General features: G+C 40.4%; 2 protein-coding genes across 8 annotated transcripts in view; one reads left to right on the forward strand and one right to left on the reverse strand.

Moving 5' to 3' along the window:
* Positions 1-328: 328 nt before the first annotated feature.
* ncoa4 (nuclear receptor coactivator 4) lies at positions 329-27,974 on the forward strand. 7 transcript variants are annotated; one of them, XM_069885720.1, is made up of 14 exons: positions 329-421; positions 1,926-2,024; positions 5,396-5,533; positions 7,139-7,299; positions 7,449-7,589; positions 13,141-13,229; positions 15,250-15,358; positions 15,784-15,861; positions 17,167-17,280; positions 19,842-20,993; positions 23,096-23,176; positions 23,820-23,906; positions 25,012-25,101; positions 26,505-27,974. In XM_069885720.1, exons 4-13 carry the CDS (start codon positions 7,150-7,152, stop codon positions 25,063-25,065), a joined length of 2,055 nt encoding a protein of 684 aa, XP_069741821.1. In that variant the 5' UTR covers positions 329-421; positions 1,926-2,024; positions 5,396-5,533; positions 7,139-7,149; the 3' UTR covers positions 25,066-25,101; positions 26,505-27,974. The 7 variants fall into 7 exon arrangements, with proteins under 7 accessions (XP_069741821.1, XP_069741823.1, XP_069741822.1 ...); XM_069885722.1 differs by lacking the exon at positions 1,926-2,024 and having other exon boundaries at positions 335-421; XM_069885721.1 differs by lacking the exons at positions 329-421; positions 1,926-2,024 and adding an exon at positions 4,574-4,679.
* Positions 18,507-27,974, reverse strand: part of LOC138736354 (mitochondrial import inner membrane translocase subunit Tim23-like) — a 42,851-nt gene continuing 33,383 nt past the window's right edge. Inside the window, exon 8 of the mRNA XM_069885727.1 lies at positions 18,507-19,759. Within this exon, the coding sequence (XP_069741828.1) occupies positions 19,692-19,759 (68 nt within the window). The 3' untranslated portion in view covers positions 18,507-19,691. The remainder of the gene's footprint in view (positions 19,760-27,974) is intronic.

The raw sequence follows: 27,974 nt of genomic DNA on the forward strand, positions 1-27,974 counted from the left end.
GGCAGGCAGAAGGCAATTCCATGTAATATTACATTTTCAGTACAATTACATCACAATAAAGGAGTCTTGAATCTCTATATATAATAATTTATTTATTTCAGTTGCTTCGTTTAAATGACCTGAATTTATTTTTTAGTGCTGGATTTTCAGTATTGCTTATTACTAATGCAAAGTATTCAAAAATAACATTTTATTGATTCATCAGAACTGTATTTTAAAATTTTGTATTAAATTATTTTCTTGATTTTTTTTCACTCTTGAGAGCAATGTTTGATATCTGTTCTTTCCAAGGATTGAAACACATTGTTAACAGTGATTAATTTGTTAACAGTATTAACTTCTAAATCTAATGGAGATTGCAGATAAGACCAAAATCCAAGGAATATGCTGAGCATGTCTTTAAATAAACTTCTACGTCCAGGTATGAATGCTGTCGATCTTGTGATGTTTGCCAATTGTGTCATACTGTCTATTCTCTTTATTGAGAAACTTAAGCCATAATGATTGGATAATTAATGACGATGATGTATGAAGTTAAAGGTTGAGAGAGGAAGGCTTAGTAGTTTAGACAATATTGAAATCAAACAAAGGTTTGAAACTGGAGATGAGAACTTGTCTGCTTTATTCCTGACTATTTGTTATATCTTGCTATACAATATATAAATGGTGTATTTAAGGAAGCCTAAATGATGGGATTCCTTGCCATGGGGTGGGGGGAGGGGATGGGTATGGGGGTGGGGGGGAGAGGAAACTGCATTCACCCATTCAGAACACCCACATTCTGAAGGTGTTCACTCCGATGGTTTTAAATATGATGTTCCAAATGAAGTAGGATTTATAATTGCAACATAGTTATTAAAAGCTGATAAAGAAATCATATAATTCTTTACTGAGAAATATAGAACTTCCTGCCATATGAACTGATTGGAATGAATAGTTTGGATATACAGTATTTAAATGACCATATTTTTCCTTATTTTAATCCAATCTGTGGTAGGTGTAATTCATGTGGCCTCATTGACCCATACTTTTTGGTCCTGTCCAGTTCTCTTTGGTACTCTTTCAGCAATCCTTGCAATTGATTTACAACCAAACCCCTTAACTGCTCTTTTTGGAGCGTTAGGAGCAGATGTAGGTCGTTGTCTGGCTTCTGTTCATCGGATGGTAGCTTTCACCACCCTGATGGCTTGGAGACTAATTCTTCTTAAATGGAAGGACCCTCTGCCTATTAAAGTTCAATGGTTTTCTCAAACTATGGCCTGTTTGAACTTGGAGAAAATTAGACGAGCTGCATTTGATTCTTCTGTTAAATTTGAAGAAACTTGGTGTCCATTCATACAATATTTTCGTACTATATAATTTCAGACGTTTTCTCTAATTTATTGTCCCTTCCTGATACCAGTAAGTTTCTCTCTCTTTTGGATGAGGACCATGTTCTTGTGTTTGATGAATGCTGATCCAAACCTTTCCAGTTTTTCTTTTTGTTTTCTCTTCTTCATTACAAGGGGTTTTTACTATAATGTGATTTTTTTTTCTTTTTTTATGTTTGCGTATGGGGAGATGAAGATACTATTATGTACTGATTGCTGTATATTGTAATTTTTAAATTGTGTATCCTTATTTCCTCTGCCCGTTGTTTGTTGTATATTAAAATGAATAAAAAGATTGAAAAGGAAAGAATTTAAATGGAAGAGGGAAGGTACATGAGAGAGAAGGAAATGCTGAAAGATTAGATGGTTTCAATTTTAAAAAAGGGTTGCTTGAAATTTATATACCAGAGGGACTTAGTTGGCTGGAGTAGCTGTTGCTCTTTCTGTTTTGTCAAAGAAAGGGATAATTTCTACAAAGAATTGAAGCCAAAGTAAATATGCTATCAAGAATGACCACAATTGTATCTGCTATGAGTTTGGCCATTTTTTTTTCAGTACCCTGGAATGTATTCTGTGATGCGATGCTTCAAGAAGGCAGTCAACATAAAAATCTCCATCACCCTAGACACAATCCTTTCTCGCTCTTATATCTAGGTAGGTGTAGAAGGCCTGATTCAGGAACAGTTTTCCCCACCCACCCCTACCCCCAACAGCTACCAGTTTCTTGAACCTCCCCATGCCACCATATCCATAAATTACTCTGGGTCCACAAAAAAAGGTCTATCTGTATTATCGAAATTTCACAATTTTTCTTGCATTGACTATGAATATTTATTTATCCTTTTATATTTAATTATTTTTTTTCTCCCGCCTTAGTATCTTGTGATAACTGTGCTTCCCCCTATTATGGAGGTGGCACGGTTAGTGTAGCGGTTTGCGCCACGCTGTTAAGCGCTAGCGACAGGGATTCAAATCCCTGTTTGCACATTCTTGCCGTGTCTGTGTAGGTTTCCTCTGGGCACACTGGTTTCCTCCCACCTTTCAAAAACCTACAGGGGTGTAGGTTAATTGAGCATTATTGGGTGGCATGAGCTTATGGGCCGAAAGCTATGCTGTACATCTAAATTAATAAAAAGCTGTAGTTGATGTATCTCGTGTACCTCTGTGGATGTAGCAAGTTAGAGTTGTGGTGTATCAGTACACTGTTGTGTGTAGGACAATAAATTCTCATCACCAGGACCGGGTTGGGGATGGGGTGGTGGTTATTAACCTTCATACCCTCTAATTTCTCCACTACTACCTCTTTATTGATGACAGTTGTATGTAGGTCCTCACCATCCATTGCCATCTTAACAACAATCTTGCATGTTAGAAAACTATTAGCATGTCCAAGTTCACATTTTCGGGTAGATATTAAATTGTCTTAACTTTTTTTCTTTGGCTTGGCTTCGCGGACGAAGATTTATGGAGGGGGTAAAAAGTCCACGTCAGCTGCAGGCTCGTTTGTGGCTGACAAGTCCGATGCGGGACAGGCAGACACGGTTGCAGTGGTTGCAAGGGAAAATTGGTGGGTTGGGGTTGGGTTTTTCCTCCTTTGCCTTTTGTCAGTGAGGTGGGCTCTGCGGTCGTCTTCTTCTTAACCAATAACTCGAATAACACAATATTGCTAATGCCTCCATTTCATAATTGTTCTACTTTTGGCCTCTAACTTCAAGTCAAGTTTATTGTCATCTGATTGCACAAGCTCTATGGTGCTAAACATGCACACAACCAGACATACAATACATATGCAGGACAAGTATTCATATATAGAAATAAATAAATATTGTTTTGTGAATTTGAGAGTCTCAGATGGTTCGTGTGATCAATTCCTTCAGTTATTTAGCATTCTCACTGCCGGTCGGAAGAAGCTGTTTCTCAGCGTAATGCTGGCTCTGATATTCCTCTATCTCCTTCCTGATGGGAGGTGCTGCAGGATGGAAGGGGTCATCAATGATTTTGCACGCCCTCTTCAGATCATTTTAATGGGGGCAGAAGAGAGACTCCAGTGATCCTCTCTGCCACTCGTATGGTCCTGTGCATTGACCTCCAATCCATTTCTTTGAAGCAACCGTACCACACTATGATGCAGCCAGCCACGACCCTCTTGATAGAGCTCCTGTAGAAGGTTGACATGATGGTGGCTGGTAGCCTTGCCCGTTTCAATCTTCTCGGGAAGTGCAGTCACTGTTGCACCTTCCTGTCAAGTAAGGAGATGTTGAGTCTCCATAATAGGTCACTAATTCAGTGAGGAGCTTGGTGCTTTTCATTCTCTCCCCTACAGATTCGTTGATGTACAGTGGAGGGTGGTCATTCCTGGTCCTCCTGAAGACCTTCACCTTATCAATGTTGAGATTCGGTTTATTACTCTAGAACCATATCATGAGATTTTCCACCTCTTCTCGTTGTTGCTAATGAGTCCAACTACTTTTGTGACATCTGCAAACTTGATGACTCTGTTGGAGCTAGATCTGACTATGAAGTCGTGGGTCAGTAGTGTGAACAGGCGCGGGGTGAGCACACAGCCCTGAGGTGTGCCAGTGCTCAGCGAGACGGTGCTTGATGTTCTGCTACTGACTGGGGAAAATGGTCTTTCTGTTAGGAAGTCCAGAATCTGGTACAGAGGGGTGTTAAGTCCCAGCAAGGACAGCTTCTTCACCTGCCTCTTGGGAATGATCACATTAAATGCTGAACTGAAGTCAATACGCCTAGCGTATGAGGTGTTGTTCTCCATGTGGTTCAGGACGTAGTGAAGGGAGAAGGTTATAGCATTGGCTATGGAATGGTTTCTTCCATAGGTAATTGAAATGGATTCAGCACCTCTGGAAAGTGTGCCTTGATGTGTTCCATCACCAGATGCTTGAAGAATTTCATGATGGTGGAGATCACTGCCACAGTCTGAGGCCTGTTATTATCGCCCTCTTTTGTACTGGGATGATAGTGGCTGTCTTGAACCCTGCGAGAACGATGGATTGCTGCAGTGAGATGTTGAAGATGTCCATGAAGACTTCTGTCAATTGGTCTGCATAGTCCTTCAGTACTTGACCATGTATGTTGTCTGGTTTCTAACTTGCAGCTGAAAACAGAAGAACCTCCTGTTTTGCCAGAATAATTATGTCAATACAATCAGGAAGAAGGCTTACCAGCTATACTTTATGAGGAGTTTGAGGAGATTCAGTGTCACTGAAGACTTGCCAAAATTTCTACAGATGTCCTGACAGAATGCTCTCCACAGTATAAGGGTTGTTAACCCAGCCTGCAACATCACAGGTATCAGTCTTCACTCCATCAAGGTGGTGTTTTAAGAAAGTGGCCTCAAAGATCTTAACCACCCAGGTCATGCCCTCTTCACTCTACTACTATTGGGAGAAAGGTGCAGGAGCCTGAAGACAAACGTCCAGTGGCATAAGTACAGTTTCTTCCCATCTGCCAACAGATTCCTCTAGCCCCTTTCTCACTGCCAAGTCTCCTAGGAAACAGGAAAATTTGCAGGCCAAACTGACCCTGGGAGCCTTTCACACCACACCATTATTTGCAGGTACTTCTTCAACCCGACATGCATTTTAAGAGGCGGCGGGTGGGGTGGGGTGGGGGGTGGGGGGGGGGTCCCACCTTCAGTTGTGCTTTCACACCACCAGAAGGCGATTGGTGAATTAACTTGGCTGGGCTCTGGCATTTGCTCCCTCCACGTATCAGACCCCCGGATGAAATCTCGCCCTGTCCGTTTGTGTCATTTCGGACCGTGTGATTCGCGCGATTTGACCCGCGATATTGGCAGGTTAACTCGGATGGAATCGGTGGGGTGCAGACGCTGATGCATTTAGACTTTTTCTTGCGCTATTTATTTATTTTGTAGGGTGGTTTCTATAGATGTTTGCACTGTAACGCTGCCCCAACGAATTTTGTGACATGTTCATGACAAATTCTGATTCTTTCAATTTCAGAGGGTTATTTTGCCTACTAAAACAGTGTTCTCTCTTAACTAGCTCTCCTCACTGCTAACTTCACATGGACATTAAAACAAGGAGGGAATTGGCATTTGTGAAGAAAGCCATGAATTGAAACTTCAGGTTGCAAGTTTGTAAACGTTTGCCGTTTTACTGCTGTTAGCATTGAAATTTTCTGTAAGTATTTGCAAATGCTGTTGATTATCCCCTTTGTGTTATTGTTAAACAAATTTGAGATTACTAGCTGGTTCAAAGTTTTTATTTGGAACAGACTCTGCTCATGGTAGAAGTTGCATCAATTTATTTTACGTGCTTTGGAAAAATTTGCAGCATTGAACAATCTTATCTGGCCAGCTGGTCTCCCCGCCCAGCTGATAGCGAGCCCCTTGCATGTGCACCCCAGCGATGGGCTGTCGACGTGCGCCTCGGCGGTCTCCCAGTGGCGGAGTGCCGGCGCGATGACGTCAGGCCTGTCGGCTCCGGGCCATGTGACGTCACCGCGCCGGCGCTCTTATAAAGAGCCGAGAAGGGCTGCGGGACGGTGGTGGGGTGAGGACCTCCTGCTCAACAGGTACGGTACCGGCGGCTGGCGAGGGGCGGAGGGTCCGCGGTGATCGGGCAGCGACGTGGCTGACCTCGCCAGAGGCCTGCGCTTGCTGTTGGTGGTGCCACGTCCCGTCCCCTGTTGGCTGAGAGTAGGCCTGTTAGTGCTGTGCCCTTGATGGGAGCAGACCAGGCCCCATTGGGAGCACCCACCTATCTGCAATCCAGCAAAGATGAATCACCATTTTTTGTCATGAACAAGCCACGAAATTCGGTGTTTCTATGTGGATTAACCTGGCGAATATGGGTTATAGATTAATTCAGTAACTTGTTTCTCATGTGGATGAATATTATGCAGCAGAAATATTGATGTTTAAAATTTCTGGCTTGATCTCTTCAAGGTATGAGCAAAATATTATGGCTAGAGCGAGCTAAAGTAAGAATTTTCAATGAGTGTTGGACTGGGGTAGTTTTGTGTTACTGCTGGGTTTTTATTCATTTATTTTGGTTGTGAATCTTTAGACTGAGATAGTTCAGTTGCATATTCTATCAGTACAGACATTAGTTAATTTTTACATATGTATATACATTTTTTTTCAGAAATTGTGTGCTTTTGGAAGAAGTGTACTACTATATACATCATTTAATGTGAGATTTTGCCTTAATTTAACATTTGTACATTAAGTTTCAAAGGGAAGAGCACCTTGGGCTGTACATTTCAGACATTTTTGCTCAGGGATTGTTGGAAAATCTCCTAGCCTGCAAATGTCAGCAATATTCCTTTAATTATACCATGATGTGTTAAAGTTTGCAATGCAGTTTGTGATATGATCGATCGATACGGACGATCATAAAAATGCTGGAGCAACCATATGCAACGATTTGAATAAAGTAATTGGAAACTGAGCTGATCTACTTTTCTTAAGACCAAATCCATAGCCAAACTTGCACTTTTTGCTTTTCTGGATGAAATTTGAGCTGTTTAAAATCTAACCATTCCTATGAATACTATTTTGATTTGCAAAATTTTCTGAGGTATTTAATTACTGGCTCGCGTATTTTTAAAAAAGCATGCACAGAGCTTTTTAGATTTATTTCTCCTATGGATATTTTTGAGTTAACTGCTTAACATTGGCTTTTTTTTTTAAAAGTTCTGGTATTTAGTGAGGTGTGACCCACCCTGCTAATCTATCACAGACATATCTGCAGTTGAATTTATTGTAACTTTTTTTTCTTCAGCTAAGATCAAAATGAACCCAACACATGCCCAAGGTGGGGAGAGTACCAACTTCCAAATCAAGGATTTGTTGACAAATTGTGTGCAGGCCAAGCGAGACCTGGAACTGGCCATTAACAACGTGTTTCAGGCTGACCAGGAAATGAAAGCAAACAGTCATGAGGTAAAACAGACTAAGCGATAATAAGTAGTTCGCAAAAAAAAAATGTGGCGAATTTGGAATCAGGATGATTTGAAGTAAATCTAAAGTCTGCAGCATATCACTAATGTCTGTATGAAATGTGTGGCACTGTTTGATTTCTACTTTTGCAGGTAAAATTTCAAATTCACAGTTGTATCAGCCGTCATATGGAGTGCCTGCGGAGTCGGGAAGTCTGCCTCTTGGAGCAAATTGATCTTGTTCAACAGCTGAAGGAGGAATCCCTGCAGCAACAAATTCAGCAGCTTTACTGGGTAAGAACTGTGCATTCGAGGGTCATGTGATGTTTTGTTTGCTCACTTTATATTTTGCCCGTATACCTGATATTCTGAATAATGCAGGATAATATAGGACTCTTGCATTACAATTCTCACAGGTATTAAATCAGAATTTTGTATGCTGTTTTTTTTAAATTCTGCTGTAATGCACATCACACTCAGCAAAGTTCAAATCTTCGTTTTATTTGACCTTCTACATGCAGCTGTGACGGTTGAGTGCAGGAGACTGAACAACAGTTTGGGACTCCAGACCCAATGTTTGTCGAAGGTAACAAGACCCAGTAACAAACCATTGTGCAGCTGGTCTTGCACATTATCTTTAGCAGTTAGCAGTACATCAAGTCCTTGTAACCTAGAGGAGTCACGTGATGGAGTAGTGGCCGGACGGTGAACTCCAGCCCTCTCCAGAAAAGTCGGGAAAAACAAAGGAAAACACAAAGGCACAGAAATAAAAGTTACAGAAAAGTGAGTATAAAGGTGGAAAGAAGATGGCGACAAAAAAAGAAAAATCGAAAGCAACGGTAAGAAGAGAGGAAGAGAAGACAAAGGAGGAAAAAGGTGAAGGCCTTACCTGTCCGAAGAGGCCAGCTGCAGAGAGAGAAACCCGCTCCCTCAGGTCGGTAAATAATGGACTACAAAAATGGCTCGCTGAGCCGAGTAAAAGTGCGCAACCGCGCATGAAAAAAAAACACACCGACGGGAGGGGGGACCAGCTGGGGAGTCGATCTCCACAGCCGGCAACGACAGCTGCAGAACACCTGCAGCAAGAAGAGACCACAGAAGACAATAGAAACAAGAAAGAAGAGAAGGAAAGGGCAACAAAGAAACAACAGATGGCCAACCCAGAGGAAGAAGAAGAGGAAGAGGAAGAGTACAGTGAAATAGAAGAAGAAAAGAAAGGCAAGATAAAGGATATACTTGCTCTTATTAAAGGATACATGGAGTCATTTAAAGAATGGCAAACGCAGGAATTTAATGATTTAAGAAGAAGAATAAACAACACAGAAGAGAAAAGGAATAAAATAGAGATGACCTTAACAGAAATGGGAAAGAAAATGGACAAGATGGAAGAGCGGGCAGTAGCAGCAGAAATGGAGGTAGAAGACTTAAAAAAGAAATTGGAGGAATCTAATAAAAAAACTAAAGAGACACAAGAACTACTAGCTCAAAAAATAGATACAATGGAAAATTATAACAGAAGAAATATCATAAAGATAGTGGGCCTTAAGGAAGATGAAGAAGGCAAGAATATGAGGGAGTTTATAAAAGAGTGGATCCCTAAGACCCTAGGATGTCCAGAACTACAGCAAGAAATGGAAATAGAAAGGGCACATAGAGTATTGGTCTCTAAACCACAACCACAACAAAAACCAAGATCTATTGTAGTAAAATTCCTAAGATATACTACAAGAGAAAAGGTACTGGAGAAGACAATGGGAAAAAGTAAGAGAGGGCAACAAACCACTGGAGTATAAAGGGCAAAAAATCTTCATTTATCCAGATATAAGTTTTGAACTCCTAAAGAAGAGAAAAGAGTTCAATACAGCAAAGGCGATTTTATGGAAGAAAGGGTATAAATTTATACTAAAGCATCCAGCGGTATTGAAAATATTTATTCCAGGACAACAAAACAGACTATTCTCGGATCCAGAAGAAGCACGAAAATTTGCAGAACAATTACAAAAATAGACTGAGGGAGGAAGACGGGTAATGAGAGTAAAAATGATCACGATTGATATGTATGTGGGTAAAGACAAAAATAGACTGAGGGATGAAGACGGGTAATGAGAGTAAAAATGATCACGATTGATATGTATGCGGGTAAAGAGGTATAAGAGTGAATAGAGACAATGTGCATACGTGAATGTATCTGTACTTAGAGGAAAATATAGATAGTATAGACAAGAATTAATAAAGGAAGGTAATGGAATAGAGAGAATAAGGAGGGAATTAAAAGAGTGACCTTTGTGACATATGAAAAGTGAAATCTTTTCTGGGGGGGCGGGGTGGGGGGGAAATAGCGGTCACTGCAAAATCAGTTGACGCTTGCGAGTGGATTCGCAAATCCAAATGGAGAGGGGAGATGTGGTTGTCCGACAAGGGATAAAGGACAACTCAGGAGGGGAAGGGGAGATTGGGGATAAATAAGATAGAAATAGGAGAATAAGGAAAATGTTGGATGTTGTAGGAATGTTGTCTTATAAAGAGTTGAAAATAAGAAAACAGAAATGGAAAAGGAGGAAAGGTAATGATGGAAAAACGGAAAGAGAAGATAAACAAAATATAAAAGGGCTACGCTGAACTATATGACTTTAAATATTAATGGAATACATAACCAAATTAAAAGGAAGAAACTACTAAATTTAAATGAATAAATGTATTCCATTAGAAAAAATAACATATAGGTTAAGAAATAATATTGAAATATTCGAACAAGTATAGGAGCCTTACATTAAATAGAATAGCGAAAACCTACCGGGGACAAACATTACCTAAGTTGATGGAAGGAGAAGGAAAGAAAAGAATGGACTCAGTAGAATTTCTGGTGTATTTTTGTTGAATGACAACATTGTCTGACTGGCTTAATGCAACCTAGATTGTATACCTAAAATGGATGAGGGGGGGGGGGTGGGGGGGTGGCTTGGGAGGAGGGGGGGGGGGGGGAGAAAAAGTCACTGTATATGTGTGATAAAGAAATAGTGTATATCATGGCTAATGTGATTTATGGTGTGAAAAATAAAAAATAAAAAAAAAGTCCTTGTAACCTAAGCAAGGCATTTAGTCAGATGGTTTTCTTCTTGGGGTGTCAAAACACTCCCAAGCATAGCCATTGCAAGTGTCATTAGTTGCACAAGTATAAAGGTGATATCTTTTCTTTCTTTTTAGTATTTTTATTGAAATCGAAGTTCCAAATTGAAAAATAGAGTACATAAGAATACATTTTAAAAGTTTAAAAAAAAATACATTACACTTCGATCATACCAATTCATCCAAGGTACCCTGCATTCTCAATTAAACAAATAAAATTACAGTAATATTTTTTATTATATAAAGATCTAAACCCACTGCCAAAAATGAAACTGTTTGGCAAGGAGAGGAAAAAAGAATTAATTATCAAAGTTATAAATTACCTTTATTAGTCAACACTTTGGCATTCATATCAAACTAGAGATTCTGAAAATATTTCACAAAACGTTCCCCATGATATATTTTAACATGATTAAACCCATAACTGTATAAATATTTGTCTCATTGCCCTCGACACACTTGAGTTTGGAGTCCTGAACTTTTTTAAAAAACTCTTCACACTGTAGTAATAATCAGGTTGGGAAATAAATCAAAAGCTACATCCAATTATTCCTTCAGACTGGTTAATATCTGATCGACATTGGTTTTCTTCCCTTGCCCCTCCCTCCCCCCCCCCCCCCCCCCCCCCACATTGTCTTCCTCGTATTTTCACCTTTCACTTGTAATATTGGATCTTTTGTTTCTTTTTGCAAGTCGGTCCACAACAGCTGACCATCTCCATATATTGACTGATTAGCAACTCCAAATTCATCCATTCTTTGTATTTGACAGGGGGGGGGGGGTTTGCTTGTGAATCTTAAGCCCCTTTCACACTTGCATCCCACTAAATTGGCCATTTAGTGTCCTGCGATAGGAATGGGGGTTTGGCTTTTCACACTTGACCACTCCTAACTGGGACACTGAACACTTTCACACTTGCAAAGAGCCATCCCTGAGATTAGGACTGTTCTACCTTCTACTGGTGTCGTCATTATGTATCGAGCGATGGTGTAACTGCCCTAAATTCTGATCAATGTAATATGATATTTGAACAAAATTAATCATGCCTAATTATAACATAATTAAGCTTTATGTACAGCATAGTATGAACCCTTCAGTCCCTGTTGTTGTGCCTACTTGTATAAATCTTTATAAGGGACTGTGGGAAAGTGAGCAATAAATAGCAACCGTAGACTATTTTTAAACAAGGTGGGAAAGTTGGTAGCACTATCGTGTACAATTTATAAATACTGTGGGGGGAGGGAAGTGATGGGGGACCTGCTCTCCCAGAGTTCCATGCAGCAGAGAAAGGGGTGTATGCCCAGCTGCATGCATGGAGCATTCATAGAGGGATTTCTTTGCTGCATGGCATTCTGGGAAGTCCGGTCTGCCATTATTTTTTTCCCATGTCTTTATAAATTGTGCTTTATAGTGCTACCAATTTTCCCACGCTGTTTAAAAATTGTCTGCTATTGCTATTTATGCTGTTTATTGCTACTTATTTCCTCTTTCTCTTCCCCACTGTGACTTTCCCACAGCAAAATTTATACCTTCATTTTGATCTTCCTGCACTCGTGCAAAAACTTGGGTTACTTCAACCCCACAATGCAATTACCCATTTCACACTTGCCTGATTGCAACACCGGCATCTGCAGATGCCAAGCATCGTACTAGGGGTCGAGGCCGTCAATCCCTGGCGTGAGGTGATGTCATCTGACGCCAGCGTTGAGCTGATTTTGCTTTCAAACTTGACACTTTAAAGGCCAATTGGCAGTTAATTCCTGGGATCACTTGCAAGTGTGAAGGAGCTTTTGCCTCACCTGCATGATGGGAAGGAAGAGGTGAAGGAACAAATGTTGACCAGTTGCAGAGGAAAGTGCCATGGGATGGAGAGGGAGAGTAGCGTTACCATGAAACTAGATTTTATTTGTATCAATCCAATCTAGTTTCAGAGTGATGCCATAAAAGAGCCTTTGCTGTCAAATCAATCTTTGTAGTTTGGGGTAAAACAGCATTCTGTTGACACCGTGGTTAAGAGGTCAAACAGTGCCTTTATGTAGCAAAGGTAAAGATACATCACCAACGTTTCAGGCTTGAGTTTGATCATTCGATCCCTCTGAATTCAAAGTTCTATGTTACAATTCATCAGTTTGATTGAAATATTCTGAGATAAAGATTTTGTGACCCTTCAATCGAGTCATTAAAATGAACACCCCTGGGTGCCACTTTCCCATTTGTCTTTCTCTTTTCAGTTGGACCAGCTTCATTGGGTTGATGCTTTATTTTTTTTGCTGTTGCTGCGAAGTGGCTCCCTGCACATGCACAACTTCTGAAAGTGAAGTCACAGGGAAAGGTTGTTGCAAATACTTACCGTTTATGACCCTTTGCCCTTGAACTGACTAATCTGTCGGTTCACTTCAACACTTTTTTAAGAGTTGATCACCTTTCTGTGAAACCGGCGTTTGCAATGAGGCGAGCTCAGCTTATTGCCTCCTTCAAAGAAGATTAATGGACTGAGTTTTTGCAAATGCAGTACATTCCTGTTGTATTACAGATAATGGGTTTATTTGCAACATGAGCTAAATATGGTGTGCTTTGAAACTTGTATCTTCAAATAATTTGTTCTTTAATGTGACATTAGACTGCCAGTTGATCATTTAAAAATAATTTTTGACATGTTAATGTAAGTACAGTATAATGTACAAATGCATTTATAAATGGAATTTTCATTTCCTCCCAGCTGCTTGGTCAGTTCAATTGCCTTATTCATCAATTGGAACATCCTCAAAATAACCATCCAACCAATCAAATTACCGCCTGCTTGGAGAGGTGAGATGCTTTAAATTCAGGCAACTTTTCATTGCCATTGGTACTAATTGCGATATTTAAATAGGAATTTATATAAAGCAATCTCTGATATGCAATATAAGCTGATCTCTTAGGCTTGTGTTGTTAGTTGTCTATTGGAGCAACATTGGAGAGCTGTTGCCACATAGTTCCAGGATCTAATTTTTATTCTTTGGTTTGCACACAGTTTTTCCATCCCAAAGACTCAGAAGAAGCTTAGGTTAATTGATTACTGTTAATTGACAAGTGGCAACATAATCAAAGGGATGTTGAAGGATGTGGCAGTGGGAATAAGTTAGCGGCGGGAAGTGAACAGAAAAATGGGACAGTTGGCAGATGGCATGGATCGAACATACTGCTTGTGTAGCCTGAATACACCTGAGATTGTTTGATCTCGGAAGCTTAGAGGGGAGAAGGTGCTGTAGGTTTCTGTGAGGGGTGCTGGACAAAGTGGCGATTTTCTGCCTTCCAGTAGACAAAAATTAAATAATTTCATGCATATTATATTATAAATGTAGTATTACATGACAATAATGGAACCTTTACCTGAAGAGAGTGGGATTTTTGTCTCGTGAGGAATATGGGTTTCAATGAATTTCTCCAAACAAAATGTTAAATAACTAATACATTCTACTGCTTCATTAATATTGTCATTTTGCTTCTGTTTCTTACTGTAAAGGTGCTGGAGGACACTAATAGCGGGCAGACAGAAGGCAATTTTATGCAATATTACCATATTGTATAAGACAATTCATGTATAGGATGAGCCCAGAATTGAGGTTATCCACTTTGGTAATACAAACCGGAGGGCAGATTACTATTTGAATGGCAATAGATTAAGAGATGGGAAGTGCAGAGAGACCTAGGAGTACTTGTACACCAGTCTCTGAAGGTGAGCATGCAGGTACAGCAGGTGGTTAAAAAGGCAAATGGTATGTTGGCCTTCATATCAAGAGGGTTTGAGTATAGGAACAAGGATACCTTACTGCAGCTGTACAGGGCCTTGGTGAGACCCCACCTGGAGTATTGTGTGCAGTTTTGGTCACCTTCTCTAAGGAAGGATGTTCTTGCAATGGAGGGAGTGCAGAGGTGATTCACCAGGCTGATACCTGGAATGGCAGGAATGACTTATGAGGAAAGATTGCGCAAATTGGGATTGTACTCGCTGGAGTTTAGGAGATTGAGAGGGGATCTCATAGAGACCTATAAAATTCTGGCAGGACTGGACAGAATGGATGCAGATGGGATGTTTCCAATGATGGGAAAATACAGAACCCGGGGCCATGGTTTGAGGATAATAGGCAAACCATTTAGGACCGAGATGAGGAGGAATTTCTTTACACAGAGGGTGGTGAATCTGTGGAATTCATTGCCACAGAGGGCAGTAGAGGCAGGTTCATTAAATATATTTAAGAGGGAATTAGATCTGTTTCTTCAGTATAAGGGTATTAAAGGTTACGAAGAGAAGGCGGGGACGGGGTACTGAACTTTAAGATCAGCCATGATCTCGTTGAATGGCAGAGCAGGCTCAAAGGGTCGAATGACCTACTCCTGCTCCTATCTTCTATGTTTCTATAAGATGACCTAAAACAATCTTGTCACTGACCAATGGATGCTGTTAAAAGCAAATCACAATATTTTAATAACAAATGATCATTTAAAGGTTTAAATTTTATATGGATATTTTAAAAGAAATCTGTGTTGGCCCCTGGAACAGGCTGTTTAAAGCTCGTACAGAGCCAACAGTAGTTGGACTGGCAAATGGACCCCGTGGAGTATCACTGAGACTTCTCAAATAACTAACAGGGCATGTGCAAGATTGCATCAGAGCCAGCAGGAAGTTGGCAGCAGTGTTGAGACTTTGTCAAGATAAGTATTTTAGACCCCTTGTATAGGACGACCAGATTTTTAAGATGACATTAAGTTTCAAGGATCGTCCTATACATCGGCATATATATGGTACTTGTTCTGTTCTATTACCTGTCGATAACTTCATCTTCAGATTGAAGAACCTAGCACTAAAACCAGAAGAATCTCCAATTCTGAATTTTGAAGCAGATGTCCCTTCACTCCGCCAAGCCATTACAAGCTTCGGAACCATCAAAACTTTGGTAATAACCTTTCTTAAAATTAAGGCAATTGTTATTTTTATAATTTTGTGGTGCAAAGAACCTCAAGTTTTTGATTTAGAGGGTGCATGAAAAATGGAGGAAAAAAATCCTTTATTTTCTGTTCACAAATTGAAGGATGTGTTATTTCATTGATAATAATTCAACTTCACTGGCCAGTTACCAGTGTGGTATCTTTGAGAAAGATTGCTCCTCTTAATGGGAGGGAGGGGGGCGGGTGGTGTAAGTGTCCGGGTTGGGCCCTATGTTATTTTACATAGCAAATGAGAGAGATGACCCAACACAGTTTATATTTGACAGCAAATCAGTGTTTTGTACTGTGAATAACCACACGCAAAGTTTGACAGCTGTGACAAATACAAGTTTATGTAAATCAAAGGACTAAATTAATTTCTGTTTTGATGTAGGGTTCAGAAAGAGATTGCAGGAGTTCTTGCACGATGGCAGCGGACCTGGATTACCACTTGGTTCCCATGTTGACAAAGGTAAACCAAGATTTTAAAAATAGAGTTCCTGAGTACTGATTTTTGATGATATCAGTACCCAAAAGCTGTGTTCCGGTTTAGTTGCTGCAGTGTGTACATTAGTGGTTCTCTACCTTTCTCTTTCCACTCGCATCCCACTTTAAGTAATCCCTATGTCATCGGTGCTCTGATTAGTAAGGGGTTACTTAAATTGGGATGTGAGTGGGAAGGGAAGGTTGAGAACCACTGCTCTAAACCCAATTGTTACTGAAATATTTTGCTTGAGAAAAATTGTCATTGGCCCATTTCCTCATGAAACCGTGTACATAATGAGTCAATTGGGTACAATTAAAACAGTGGTTTTCAAATTTTTCTTTCCACCCACATCCCACTTTAAGCAATCCCTTGCTAATCACAGCACTGATGGCATAGGGATTACTTAAAGTGGGATGTGATTGGAAAGAGAAAGGTTGAAAACCACTGGAGTACACAAAGTGCAAATACTTAATTGTGCAATTACTATAGATTGCCATAAGAATGCTGCTAAAGTTGCTGAATAGATGCTTCTTTCACCAGGATTTAAATACAAATTTGGGGATTGCAGGCTTGCTTTTAGAACTCCTAAAGGACTGTAACTCTAAAATTGAGCATGTGGATTGGTTTCAGTCCAAATGTAAAGCAGTGTTTTCTGGAGTATAAAATTATTTGTAAGCAAATTGGACCTTGGATTATTGGGTATAATGATCAAAGTTATGATCTGAATTTTATGCATTTGTCTACTGTTTATTATCTTGCACCTTTTAATTTCAGTTGTAGATAAGAAAGTGTTCACATTGTGAAAAGAGGTGTAAGCTATTATCTTTACATTTGGATTGCGGCAATCTTCATTTATATTTTAAATTTGACGCGGTGAGGTCTACACTATAGGATGATAATATATTGTTGAGCACGCTGTGTATTTCAGTGTCACTGATCAAATCCAATGGTAGCTTTCATTTTGAGGGAAAAACAGCAAGTATGTTTTCTGCTTCTTGTAGGGGAATGCATTTTTGATGCCTCAGTGTACATGTAGAGGATGATTATAAATGTGACAGACTGGGATATTGTGGTCTGGAAATTGTATTTTTGACCATTGAGGAAGAAACTTTTGAACTTTAAAATTTTTTAAGCATTTAATATGCCACTTCAGTGTTAGGATTCAATGATCAGAACCTGCAATCAGTGTTCTGATGAATGAGTTCACAGGCATTGTTGACTGCAGTCCCCAGATTGTTTGGCTTTTGTATTCATGGGTTTGAATATTAATGTTGGCTTTTTTTCTTGCAGAAGACATTCCCCAATGCCAATGAGTGCCCGTTTGCTGACTGGCTGTGCAGCCCTCCTTCTGTGCGAATGCCATTCCTGAGTATACAAGATTGTCCATTGATGCAGCCTGCCCAGGTGGGTATTGATAAGTCTCAGTGTCATGAGGCATGCAAGTGGAACTGAGTGTGCACCCCCCTCCTCGATTATACCCTTTTCAAAAATCCATCAACCTGCATGTCTTCGAATGTAGGAAGAGAACTTGCAAACTCCTCAAATACAAAATTTAATTCTGTTAAGGATTGATAATTTGTAGATTTTTATTTACAATAGCATGCTTGAGTCTGTTTCCGAAAGCCCACCAGTTGTATTTGAAGCAGCCAGGAGCAGCTTGAGACCATGAACTAGCAGTTGTCTTGCATGAAAATAAAATTTGAGAAGGTGGGCAGCTTCTTTGGAGTGTCTAGCAGGCAGAAGTTGGTGTGATAGGGAGATAGTGGTGGGTGATTGGAAGCTCAGGATTCATGGTTGCAAAGTGGTCTCAATTTGCTTGCTCCTCCAGTGTAGAGGAGATGACGTTATTAGCAATCAAATAATTTACACCAGTAAATTGGAATCTCACTTGGAATGAGTGATATTCTGGGTAACTGGAGAGGAGGAAGTAAAAATGCAGGCATTTATACAAGAATGTACGACTGAAATCAGTGATCCAAATTTTTCCCCGAGTGCTGAAAGAAAATAAGATGCGTGTTCTCTCAACATCCTGAATGTTCAGAGGTGCATTATGGAATTAAGATGCCAATAAATTCTTGGTGTGACCATTGTTTCTCAGTTTTACATTGTGCATAACCCAGGAAGAGCCATCTTGTGTTCCTTCTTTGTCTAGAGGCTTGAGTCTTTGTTCATCTCTCTTTAGTGGAGAATTGAAGTGTTATATTTAATTTGTAATTCCATGCTTTAAATTTTCATGTTGAGGAACTGGTTTGTAGGTAAATTAGATTTCTGCTTTTAAAATCCCTGAGCGATCCAAATCAGTTGTTTGAATGAGGGAGACAGGTATTTATAGTGTTTGGTTTGGGATTTGCTGAGTACCACTGCCTTATCAGCAAAAACCCCATAACTGTTGGTGGGACCCGCTGTGTTGGCACACCTGGTAGCGTTCGCATTTCACCCTGCCCAATTCCTACGCATGGTTCACTGAGATGTGACACTGCAGCATTTGGCTTTTTTAAAAATAAAGGTGATTTCGTGTTAATAAATAATATCTGCTGGTATGGAAAATCGGTCAGTCTGGTATTGCTGATATAAAGGAACTTATTACAGCACCAGCGACTTGGGTTCAAATCAGCATTATTTGCAACAAGTTACTTTTTAAAATATTTTTATTGACGTTTTACAATACCAACAATTGTGCAATTATCCATTGTGTGACAAAATTTGGGGAAAAAATGTAAAATATTATACAATATTCTCATAATATGGAAATCCAGAGCACAATCGTGAGAACAAAATAAAATTTACAACAACAAAAAACCCAAAGAGAAAAATGTCCAAACCCCTTCCTCCAGCAAGATTGAAAGTTGACATGTATGAATCAACTGACCAACTTGGAGAGGGACAACATGGTTCCAAAATTCCATGACAACGCCAAATCTTAAGATTATGGTAATAGTTCATAATTGGGCCCCCGTGTCTTTTGTAACTTAACATTTGAATCCTTGATAACATATCTAATTTTTTCTAGAGTTAAACAGCTATAATATCTCTTAGCCATTGTGTAGTTGGAGTATTCTCTCCATTTAATCAAAATGGCTATCAATGGCATAAGAGATAAAATTCACCTTTGGCTTGAAGTCAGTAATACATCAACATCTTGATGTAATCCAAAAAGAGTAATTAAAGGGCAAGGTTCCTTTTTTTTAAACTTAGAAGAATTACTGATAGTGTTTGAAAAACATCTTTCCAAAATTCTTCTAAGCCAGGATAGGTCCAGAACATATGAACTAAAGAAGCATTGCTTATTTTTAACATTTGTCACATTGAGGATTTGTGTCTGAGTGGCAACTTTAGACATATGTGCTCTGTGTACCACTTTAAATTGCAGCAAACAATGTTGTTCACAAAAGGAAATAGTATTAATCAAATTAATAATGGAGTCCCAAACCCCATCCGACAATGAAAGATTCAAATCTTGCACCCAGGTGCTCTTGATTTTTAACTTGGGATGGGGGGGGGGTCTAGTCTGAAATGAGCCAAATGATCATAAATAAGAGATATTAAGTCTTTATGGGAAGATTGTAGATAAAAAAAAAGATGTCAAGAACAGTCGCCTCAGGGATTCTTGGAAAATCAGGGATCTGAGATCAAACAGAGTTTAATTTGTAATATCTTTTAAAAAAAAAACACGAGTTGGTGAATTACATTTTACCAATTGTTTGAAAGATGCAAAATTGTTGCCAATGAAAAAGGTCTTTAAAACATTTACTACCCAATCTCTGCCAGTCAGTGAAGGCAGTGGTCTGTTCTCCCTGGGTCTGAGTGGGTTTCCACTAGGTGCTCCGGTACCTTCCACCCTTCAAAACATAATTGGGTGGCACGGGGATGTTACTTGCTGTATCTAAAATTTAAAAAAAAATTTTGTAGTAATGTTGAGATTAATTGTAAAATGTGTGTATTGTTTAATTTTTTTCCCCCCACAGAGTTCACCATCAAATCTGAGAACTTCGGGATGTCAACAGGACCTTGACCACTGGTTGTCTTCTGGTAACCAAAGGAGCAACCTGCCTGAGCACACCACTCAACAATCCTCTCAAACCACTACCAGCTGTAATCTGGGTCCAAAGGACCCAGACTACTATAGAAAGCAGGCCTGGGGTAATCGACAGGGCCTCGAGCACTGGCTGCTTTCCAGCAAGCAGAAAAATGATGCAACGGAGAAAACAATTCTCGGGCGACAATATACTAATTCCACTCATGAGAACCAAACCAACCTGAATTACTACAAATTACAGGCTTGGGGCCACCATGAAAGCCTTGAGCATTGGCTGTTTCCTGTTGAGCTGAAATCTGATCCTACCAAGGAAGCTCCTGTAAGAGAATGTACCAACTCATCTGGTAGTTCCACCTTTGAGTTAGTAGAGCAATTTGACGTGGAGGTCATGGATCAGGACTGGAAAGAACAGAGGATGCCTGAGAAAATGAGTGGCTCTGGTGTGAAGCACACGCATGTTGAAAAAATGAGCGACAATGAAGACAAGTGGAAATCCATAACACGCCCTTTCAGAGAAAAGTTCACGACCAGCGAGTGGCTTTTGAAGCCAAGCCAATCTGAATCCTGCATTAGTTGCTGTGGGGTTCAGACAAAAGCAATAGAAATAGAAAACCTTGGGAAGCTAAAGTGCCTGAGCGAGCACCAGAGTACCAAGAAGTCGCCGCATCCTTCACCCAATGATGCTCCACGACTTCATCAGTTATCATTGCCAATTCAAGTGGCAGATGTGTGCAAAGCGAATGAGCAATGCAGCAGCTTCTCTGCGTGTGTGTGCGGGCGAAGTTGTGAAAAGGAAGCAATCAACGAGTGGCTCCTCAAACAAGGAGGGAAGGACAAGAACGGGGTGCAGACAGATCAGCCAAACAAAAGCATGGCAGCTCCCGAGAAGATTGAGCTAGACCAGTGGCTGCATCCCCTTTCAACGTCCAGTCTCATAAAGTCACCAGAAGACCTGAAGTCCAGCACTCCAGTCAATGCTCCCATGAATCTGGATAAGCTGATGTACAAAAGCCAGGGGGGATCTGAGAAGGGTGCAGAACTTGAAGTGGAAAATAAATTTTTGTTGCGCAAGAAAGCACAAGTAAGAATCTCTTCACTCCATTGCTGCCCCAAAAAAGTTGTGCATTCATTATTTGTTAAAATAACTGAATTTATTTGTATTTGTCATTTGGCTGTGAAGGTAAGTACTTCATTGTTGGGTGAGCAAAGTGTTAGCGAGCACAAAATATTAAATTATATATTTAAAAAAAAAACACTGTTTCACTCCTTATAATAAAGTAGGAGTTCACAATTCAATCTTTGAACAAGTCTGCAGTATTTGTTCTTTACAACTATCCGTATGATTTTTTTTCCCCCAAACAGCCTTCCTAAGGTTTCTGGGAATAATCTTAGCAGTGTGGGGATAATGATAATGATCCACCATTTACAGGTGCCTAACCCTTTATCTAGGATTGTCAGGACCGGACACCTACAGTTGTTTGGAATTTTCCGCATTTTGGAATCATTTTGATTTTTGGTCCCTTTAAGTAAGTGTCTTACTTCTAGCTACCACTGTCCGTTACCCCCCCCCCCCCCCCCCGAGGGCTAGTGCCAGACTATTTTGCGCCCTAGGCCGGGTTGGAAGTGACAGGGTGGCTTGGGAGCTTGGCCAAAAAGGCAGCCGGCATATTGTATTCCATCTATACAAGAGATGGATAATCAGGGTCAGGTGGGCTCAGGCGCGAGGTAAGAGTAGCCACCCCTTTGGTGCAGAGCTGCAGGAGGAGCTGGTTGTTGGGGCGGTGGCACTGAACGCCAGTGGCTTTCAGGCACTCCACCAGCTCATCGGTGTGGCCTTCAGGCACCCCCCAACAGCACAGTGCCATCTATTTTTTCTTCTTCCCCCCACCCCAATTGAACTCCCAACATGGCAGCAGGGGTGCATTGCTGTCGAGTCCGGAGTTTACGGAGCGCCTCACTGGATTGTGGCGACCGCTCAATGTGGTAAATGACTATCTTCGTTACCCATAATCCCCCATACAGCTGGTACAGTCACCTTTCCACCGAAGGTAAAAGAGGGTGGCCATGGGGGCAGGAATGATGGGGACTAGGCGGGGAGGGCCTCCCTCTGAATTTATGAAGGGAAATTAACATTACTTAGGTGTCACGTCATCTATCAAAAAAAGTGCCAGTTTTTGGAGGTTGCCAGTGTTCGGAATCCTGGATAAAAGGTTGGGCACCTCTATTTACCTTGCTTTAATAATTCATATTATTGTTGACTTTCTAAAATGTCCAAAAACTCAAACAGACCGCAGTAGGAAAGGGGGATATTGATGCTTTTATGGGATGTAATACGGACTGCTTGACATTGATTGTATTTTTTTTACTGCTTGCTCTCACTGTAGAGAAATATTTGTCACATCAACTTGCATTGAAAAGGCACCTTCATTGTAGTGGAATCTACGAAGCCAGTTCGCCAGTATTGCCACTGAGTTACATTGAGCAATAGTGTGGACCTCCCAGTGGCTACCAGTTTCAATTCCCCAGCCCATTCCCTTGCTGACGTGTCCATGGTCTTGTGCACTGCCAGACGGAGACAACCAGCAAATTGGAGGACAGCACCTAATTTTCCATCTGGACACCCTCTATCAGGATGGCATTAACTCTTGGCTTTTGTTTAACCCCCTTTCCTGTGGCCTTCCTTTCCCCCCCCCTGTCTGTCTCTCTGCCATTTCCCTCTGTCTCCTTTCACGGAGTCAAAAACAGTTCTCTCCTCTTATCATTATTCAGTTAGCACATTTTGTTGGTCTGTGCCCCCCACCCCAGGTCTTTATTCTTTCTGTTTCCTTTTTCCTTGAAGGGCATAGGCCCGAAAGTGGCAATATATCTTTATCAAAATCCTATGGGGGCTAAGTTTCTCTAGCATTTTGTGTTTTTATTACATTGGGTAAAACCAGGATAAGTGAGATGTATTTTTAAGATTAGGGAGGGGAAAAAAAATCTAGGTCTGCTTGTATTCTTTGAATTGCATTCATTCAGATCCCATGTGGAACTGATCAGTACGTATCTAACATTAGCTGGGTTGCCTATAATTCTATAACGAACTGACATGAGTTTTGTACTGGGCAACTTCATTTTGGGATTACAGGATTCAATAGCCTACATTTCTCTGTTTCACAAACTGTTTACTGTCTCTATCCATAGGCTCTGAATGGTATACCTGAAATGTCAAATCTTTTATCTAATCTTAGTCTTTCTGTTGGTCGAGAGAAGATTCCAGTAAAGGTCAGTAACACGACTACAAAAACTAATGAAGTGAACAAAGGCATTTTTAACCAAGATATGATGTGTAAATATAACGTGTACCTTTGCTTCGTTAAACCCAACAGTGAATATTTGATTTGCTGCAACTTTACAGAAAAACCATCCCAATAAATTGAGGTGCTAATCCTACCCTTGGTCTTTATCAACATGCCTACCAATATTGATCAGTAGAGCACACAGGGCTATCAGTGCATTGCAAGGGTTAGCTCCCTCCTTGGATTTGCAATGTCCTGTGCCTGATCAATGCTCTGCTGTTCTCTATATGGCTGTGAAGCAAGTTAATGCTTTCTGCCTGTCTGTCTTCTAGTTGAGCTTTGGATGAGACGAGAAAACTTTGTTTAGGATGTGGATTCCTTTGAGTACAAAAATATTTTTAACCAAGATATAATGTGAAAAGTGGAAGAATTTTGGAAACATTTGTTTGCAGGGGGGAAATTGGGGAAGTTCTGTTGACTTAATACTTATCGGATGATGGTTGTGCCTGGTTTTATTATAATGGGAGTAATTGGATATGCTGTAGATAGACAATTAAAAAGCAGTCTTGCTGCACAGTCTGATTTGCGCTGACCAATATCTGATCTTCATCTTTTTTCTTCCATTTAAGGAACAATCCAAATTATTTGAAAACCTGTTTTCTCCCTATAAGGAGCCTTTTGATCCAGAGAAATGGCTGTTCAAAGGTTCTCACCAGGTCAGTCATGGAATTTGTATTGAGCTGTGATGAGAGAATTATATGGTGTACAGGACAACTTTAATTATCCAGAATGGTCAGGACCGGGCCTATTTTGGATAGCTGGTTATTTAAAAAAAACCAGCCCAGTAGCAAAAGCAAATCGCTGTCACAGTGTTTAAAGGGTAACAAACACCGAGGGAGGGTTTTTAAGCATGAAATAATATTTAATTCTCACCAAAAAAAACCTGGAAAAAATAAGTAATTTGGGTTCAAATTTTCAGATACATGAGGATTTCTTATTTTTTTTCCTGGTCCCCCAAAAAAAATTCTGATAAATGAGGATTTTGGATAATTGAACTTGTGCTGTATATAACAGCAAGAATGAACCCTTCTACATGCCCAGGAATATGAATGCAATATTGATTGCATGCTCTTTGGTGGGCACTGGTCAGCCAAGATTGGCAGCAGCTGGATAGTAGCTTTGGGCACATGTAAATCGTGGTAGTCTGAGCTCATGCATTATGCTGATGGTGTTCTGTTTTGTTTGTTTACCAAAGAAATTGTGATCATAGAACAACATTGAGTGATATAAAGGATGAGATGGCCTTAGCTAATGAAGTTAAAGCTGGGGTGTATAAAACTGAGGGACCTGAAAGAGTAAGTTTTTTTTTAAATTGTCGGAGCAGAATTAGTTTGAAAGTAACTCGTAGAATTAGAGAGATGGGCATCTTTTCTCCAGAGGATGCCTAAAGGTGATAGAATCCCTTTCTAAACCAAATTTATGGATGGCGCTGTTAATATGGTGGCTAGCACAGTCCTGTCTTAAGGAGTTTGTACATTATCCCTGTGTCTGCGTGGGTTTCCTCCCACCAAAATCATACGAGGTTTGTAGATTAATCGGGGTATTTGGGCGGCACAGGCTTGTGGGCTGGAAGGGCCTGTTACTGTGCTGTATGTCTAAATTTTAAAAAAAAGAAATGTGGATGTTTTCTTGGAACTGTGACCCTCAGGCTTGGTGCTGGAAGGAGGGATCAGGATGGGTGGGATTTTTCTACCAGCAGATGATGATCTTGTGTCAAATTCTCCACTGGGTTAACCCTTAATGATTTCTGTGCACGTGCAGATCCCTCAAGGCCCCAGAGGTGCTGGTATTCCAAAGCTTGGCGGAGTCTGTTGATTGGGAGAAGTGTTGGAACAAGGAGCCCTGAGTCCGGTGGGTATTTTCATTAACGCCAATCAGAGCAAAGGCTTCAACCAAGACTAACCTCCGGGTGCAGTGTGGAGTCCTGCTTTTGAAGCACAATTGAGACTAAGCCCGGACCCATTGTGTGCGGGTGATACCTACTTTTGTGAATGACGTAACACTGGTAACAAGTAGAAACCCAATGCTGGAGAAACTCGGCAGGTCAAACAGTGTTTCATGCTTGAGCCCTTCATCTGACTACATTTTGCTCATACCTTGTTAAGAAGCACTTGACCTGCTGAATTTCTCCAGCATTGGGTTTCTACTTGTTACCAGTGTTTTTATTTCCATGCAGACTTTTGTATTTTACTCCTATGATGTCTGAGCAGTTGGAGTTGCTTTCACATAACTGAATGAAGGAGCACTTCCCTCAGTGGCTGCTTCAAGATTTGGCAAACACCTTAAACGAGATGTAATGCAATGTGAGGAAGGTTCATCCCTTTCTTGGTCAGACCAGTGTGTAATAAGTTACCTCTGTTTCTGGAGATGCAAGAGACAGAAAATACTGGGGGGGGGGAGGCAAAGAATGGTCGAGGTTTGTTTCTGGTTGAGACTGTATCAAGACTGGGAGTAGGGAGAGAAATGAGGCCGAGGCCGATGGGTGGTGTCGAGCACCCTGTCTCATCTCTTCCTCTACACTGGTCATCTTTCCTCCACGATGCTGCTTGAGCTGAATTCTTCCTGTGGCGCTTTTTTTTCTTGCTGAAGTCAGGACTAGAGTTGTGCTCTTCAAAGTGGACTAAATTGCATATTGTATTCCATCTATACAAATCTTATGCCACATCCTCACTGTGAAAAATTCTTGACATTCATTTATTGGTTGATCAAATTAGCATTTTTATTCAATCTATTTGGTTTGCTATCTTGTACGTCTGGCTGTTTTAAAGCCCACTAATCAAATTCTGGGTTTTTTAAAAAAAAAACCTTTTCCTGAGTCTTGGCTCTCTTTGCTGTGTAAATGGAACTGTTGCAGTTGGAACACCTTTGTTTTTGATTCAGTTCTAATATTGAGGACAAGATCTTAAACAGTTTTCAGTCAGAGCTGGATGGTGAAACTCCCATGTAACTTTTTGTGTCTTTTCCTGTTTTACCAGCTGCTCTTGTCCTAGACTGTTTGGGGATCCTTTCATAATTAAAGCTTGAATGAGAGTTAATTGTTGTCATTGTAGGTGAACAATGTGAAGTGTTGCAAAAAATCACTTCCAGGTCCCCAATCACAAATTGACTCAGCAAATGTGCTAAACTTGTAGTGCTGTGTAATAGAACAGTGATTGACTTGGAGAAGCTAACACAAGGAGCTGAAGTTTGTAGTTCCAGGTTCGATGAATGATTTTCCTCTAATGGTTCATTTGATAATTTTGTCTTTTCTGCAGCTGTGGATCATCCAGGTGCTGACTTGCCTTTATTCTGGAACATCAGACACACTTCACCATCTCCTGAGACTTCTGAATTAATTCCTTTCTGCCTTGAAGACCATTCTTGTATTTAATTCCTTCATGTGCGAGTTGTAACAGTGAAATGGAGTAGCTAACATGCCAGGGAAATCTGTAATTGGGATTGCTTCATCCCCACCCCTCCTCTCCACTGTGACCATTTTCATTCGAGGCATTGCACAACTTGTCTCGTTGCTAACACCCTCCAGGGCAGGATGTGAAATGAATTTAGGTTCATGACATTTTGGACCTGCATTGGAGGATTTCTAGTTGCTGGTAGTAAAACAGGGAGTGATGACCCATTGATTTGTGCTGCCTTGCCAGAGAACATAGTGTGCTAGTCTTTGACAAAGTCCAAATTAGCCACCTGTGCAGTTGATTCTACATTCTTTGAGGTATTTAGCTGTTTAATGGTCATGTAAGATAGCAATGACTTTGAACCACTGTAATCTGTTCAGAGCAGATCAATGTGCTGTGTATTGTTCCAAAATTAGTGAATTTAGTGTTGTGGTTGTACAGTCCTGTCGAACACTTCATTCACAGCAACCTTGGCATTAGTGGTGAATTTGCAATATTATTAGATCGAGTTACCATCAAAGCGTCAGTGTGTGTGGAAGTGAGGAGTACAGGATATTGTTCCAAAATTCCATCAGTGGATTGACTCGTTTTGCTAACAATTCAATTTCTTCATTGGTGCTAGTCGTATTATTTTGGCTCAAATGGACTATTTGAAACAATCTGTGGGGTGGAGGGTTGGGGAGAAAAAGAAAAATGTTTGTCTTGCATTGTTATGATCAACTAATTGCTGCGTGTCATTTGCATTGAGAATAGTAACAGCCAAACTACATTACTAGGCATTTGTTATATTTGACAGTTCCTGTTCAGAGTGACCTCTTCTGGGTGTTTAGCCCTGATTAGGACTTTTGAATTATGGGACTGTAAATGCTCTGGATGGACCATTCAATATTTTGTAGGGCTAAAAGCAGCTGTGGTTGGCAGTGATGGTCGAAAATATTGCTGCCTTGCCAGTGAAGTTGTTTAATGGGAAGTTTTGGATTACATCACTGGGCTTGAGAAATTTGCCAACAGTAAGCAAGTCCTCCCTGTGCAGCTCATTAATCTTGTTTGGGGTAGATTTTATTCAATTGAAAACCAATTTCAGTATCATGATCCCTCTTGTTACCTTTGATGTTTTAATTTAAATCATTAAGATCTGGGCTTTAGACTCTTACCATTGTGCCACATGACTTGAGTATTAGGCCTGTTGTAATCAGTTTCATTAAAACCAAATAAGCTACACTGAAATTTTATCTATTCTTCCCTCTACCTTAACATTGCTTCAGCCATCATACTTATATATGGGTTTTGTTTTTAAATGTAATCATTTCAATAAAATGCTTCAGCAAAACA

The sequence above is a fragment of the Narcine bancroftii genome, chromosome 6 (genome assembly GCF_036971445.1).
Source record: "Narcine bancroftii isolate sNarBan1 chromosome 6, sNarBan1.hap1, whole genome shotgun sequence".
NCBI classification, from domain to species: Eukaryota; Metazoa; Chordata; class Chondrichthyes; order Torpediniformes; family Narcinidae; genus Narcine; species Narcine bancroftii.

Bases quoted from the DNA above. Each gene is read 5' to 3' on its own strand.
- ncoa4 (XM_069885720.1), top strand. From the start codon at position 7,150: ATGAACCCAACACATGCCCAAGGTGGGGAGAGTACCAACTTCCAAATC. The intron at 15,862-17,166 runs GTAAACCAAGAT...TTTTTCTTGCAG, and splicing joins TGGTTCCCATGTTGACAAAG to AAGACATTCCCCAATGCCAA. The intron at 20,994-23,095 runs GTAAGAATCTCT...CTCTATCCATAG, and splicing joins TGTTGCGCAAGAAAGCACAA to GCTCTGAATGGTATACCTGA.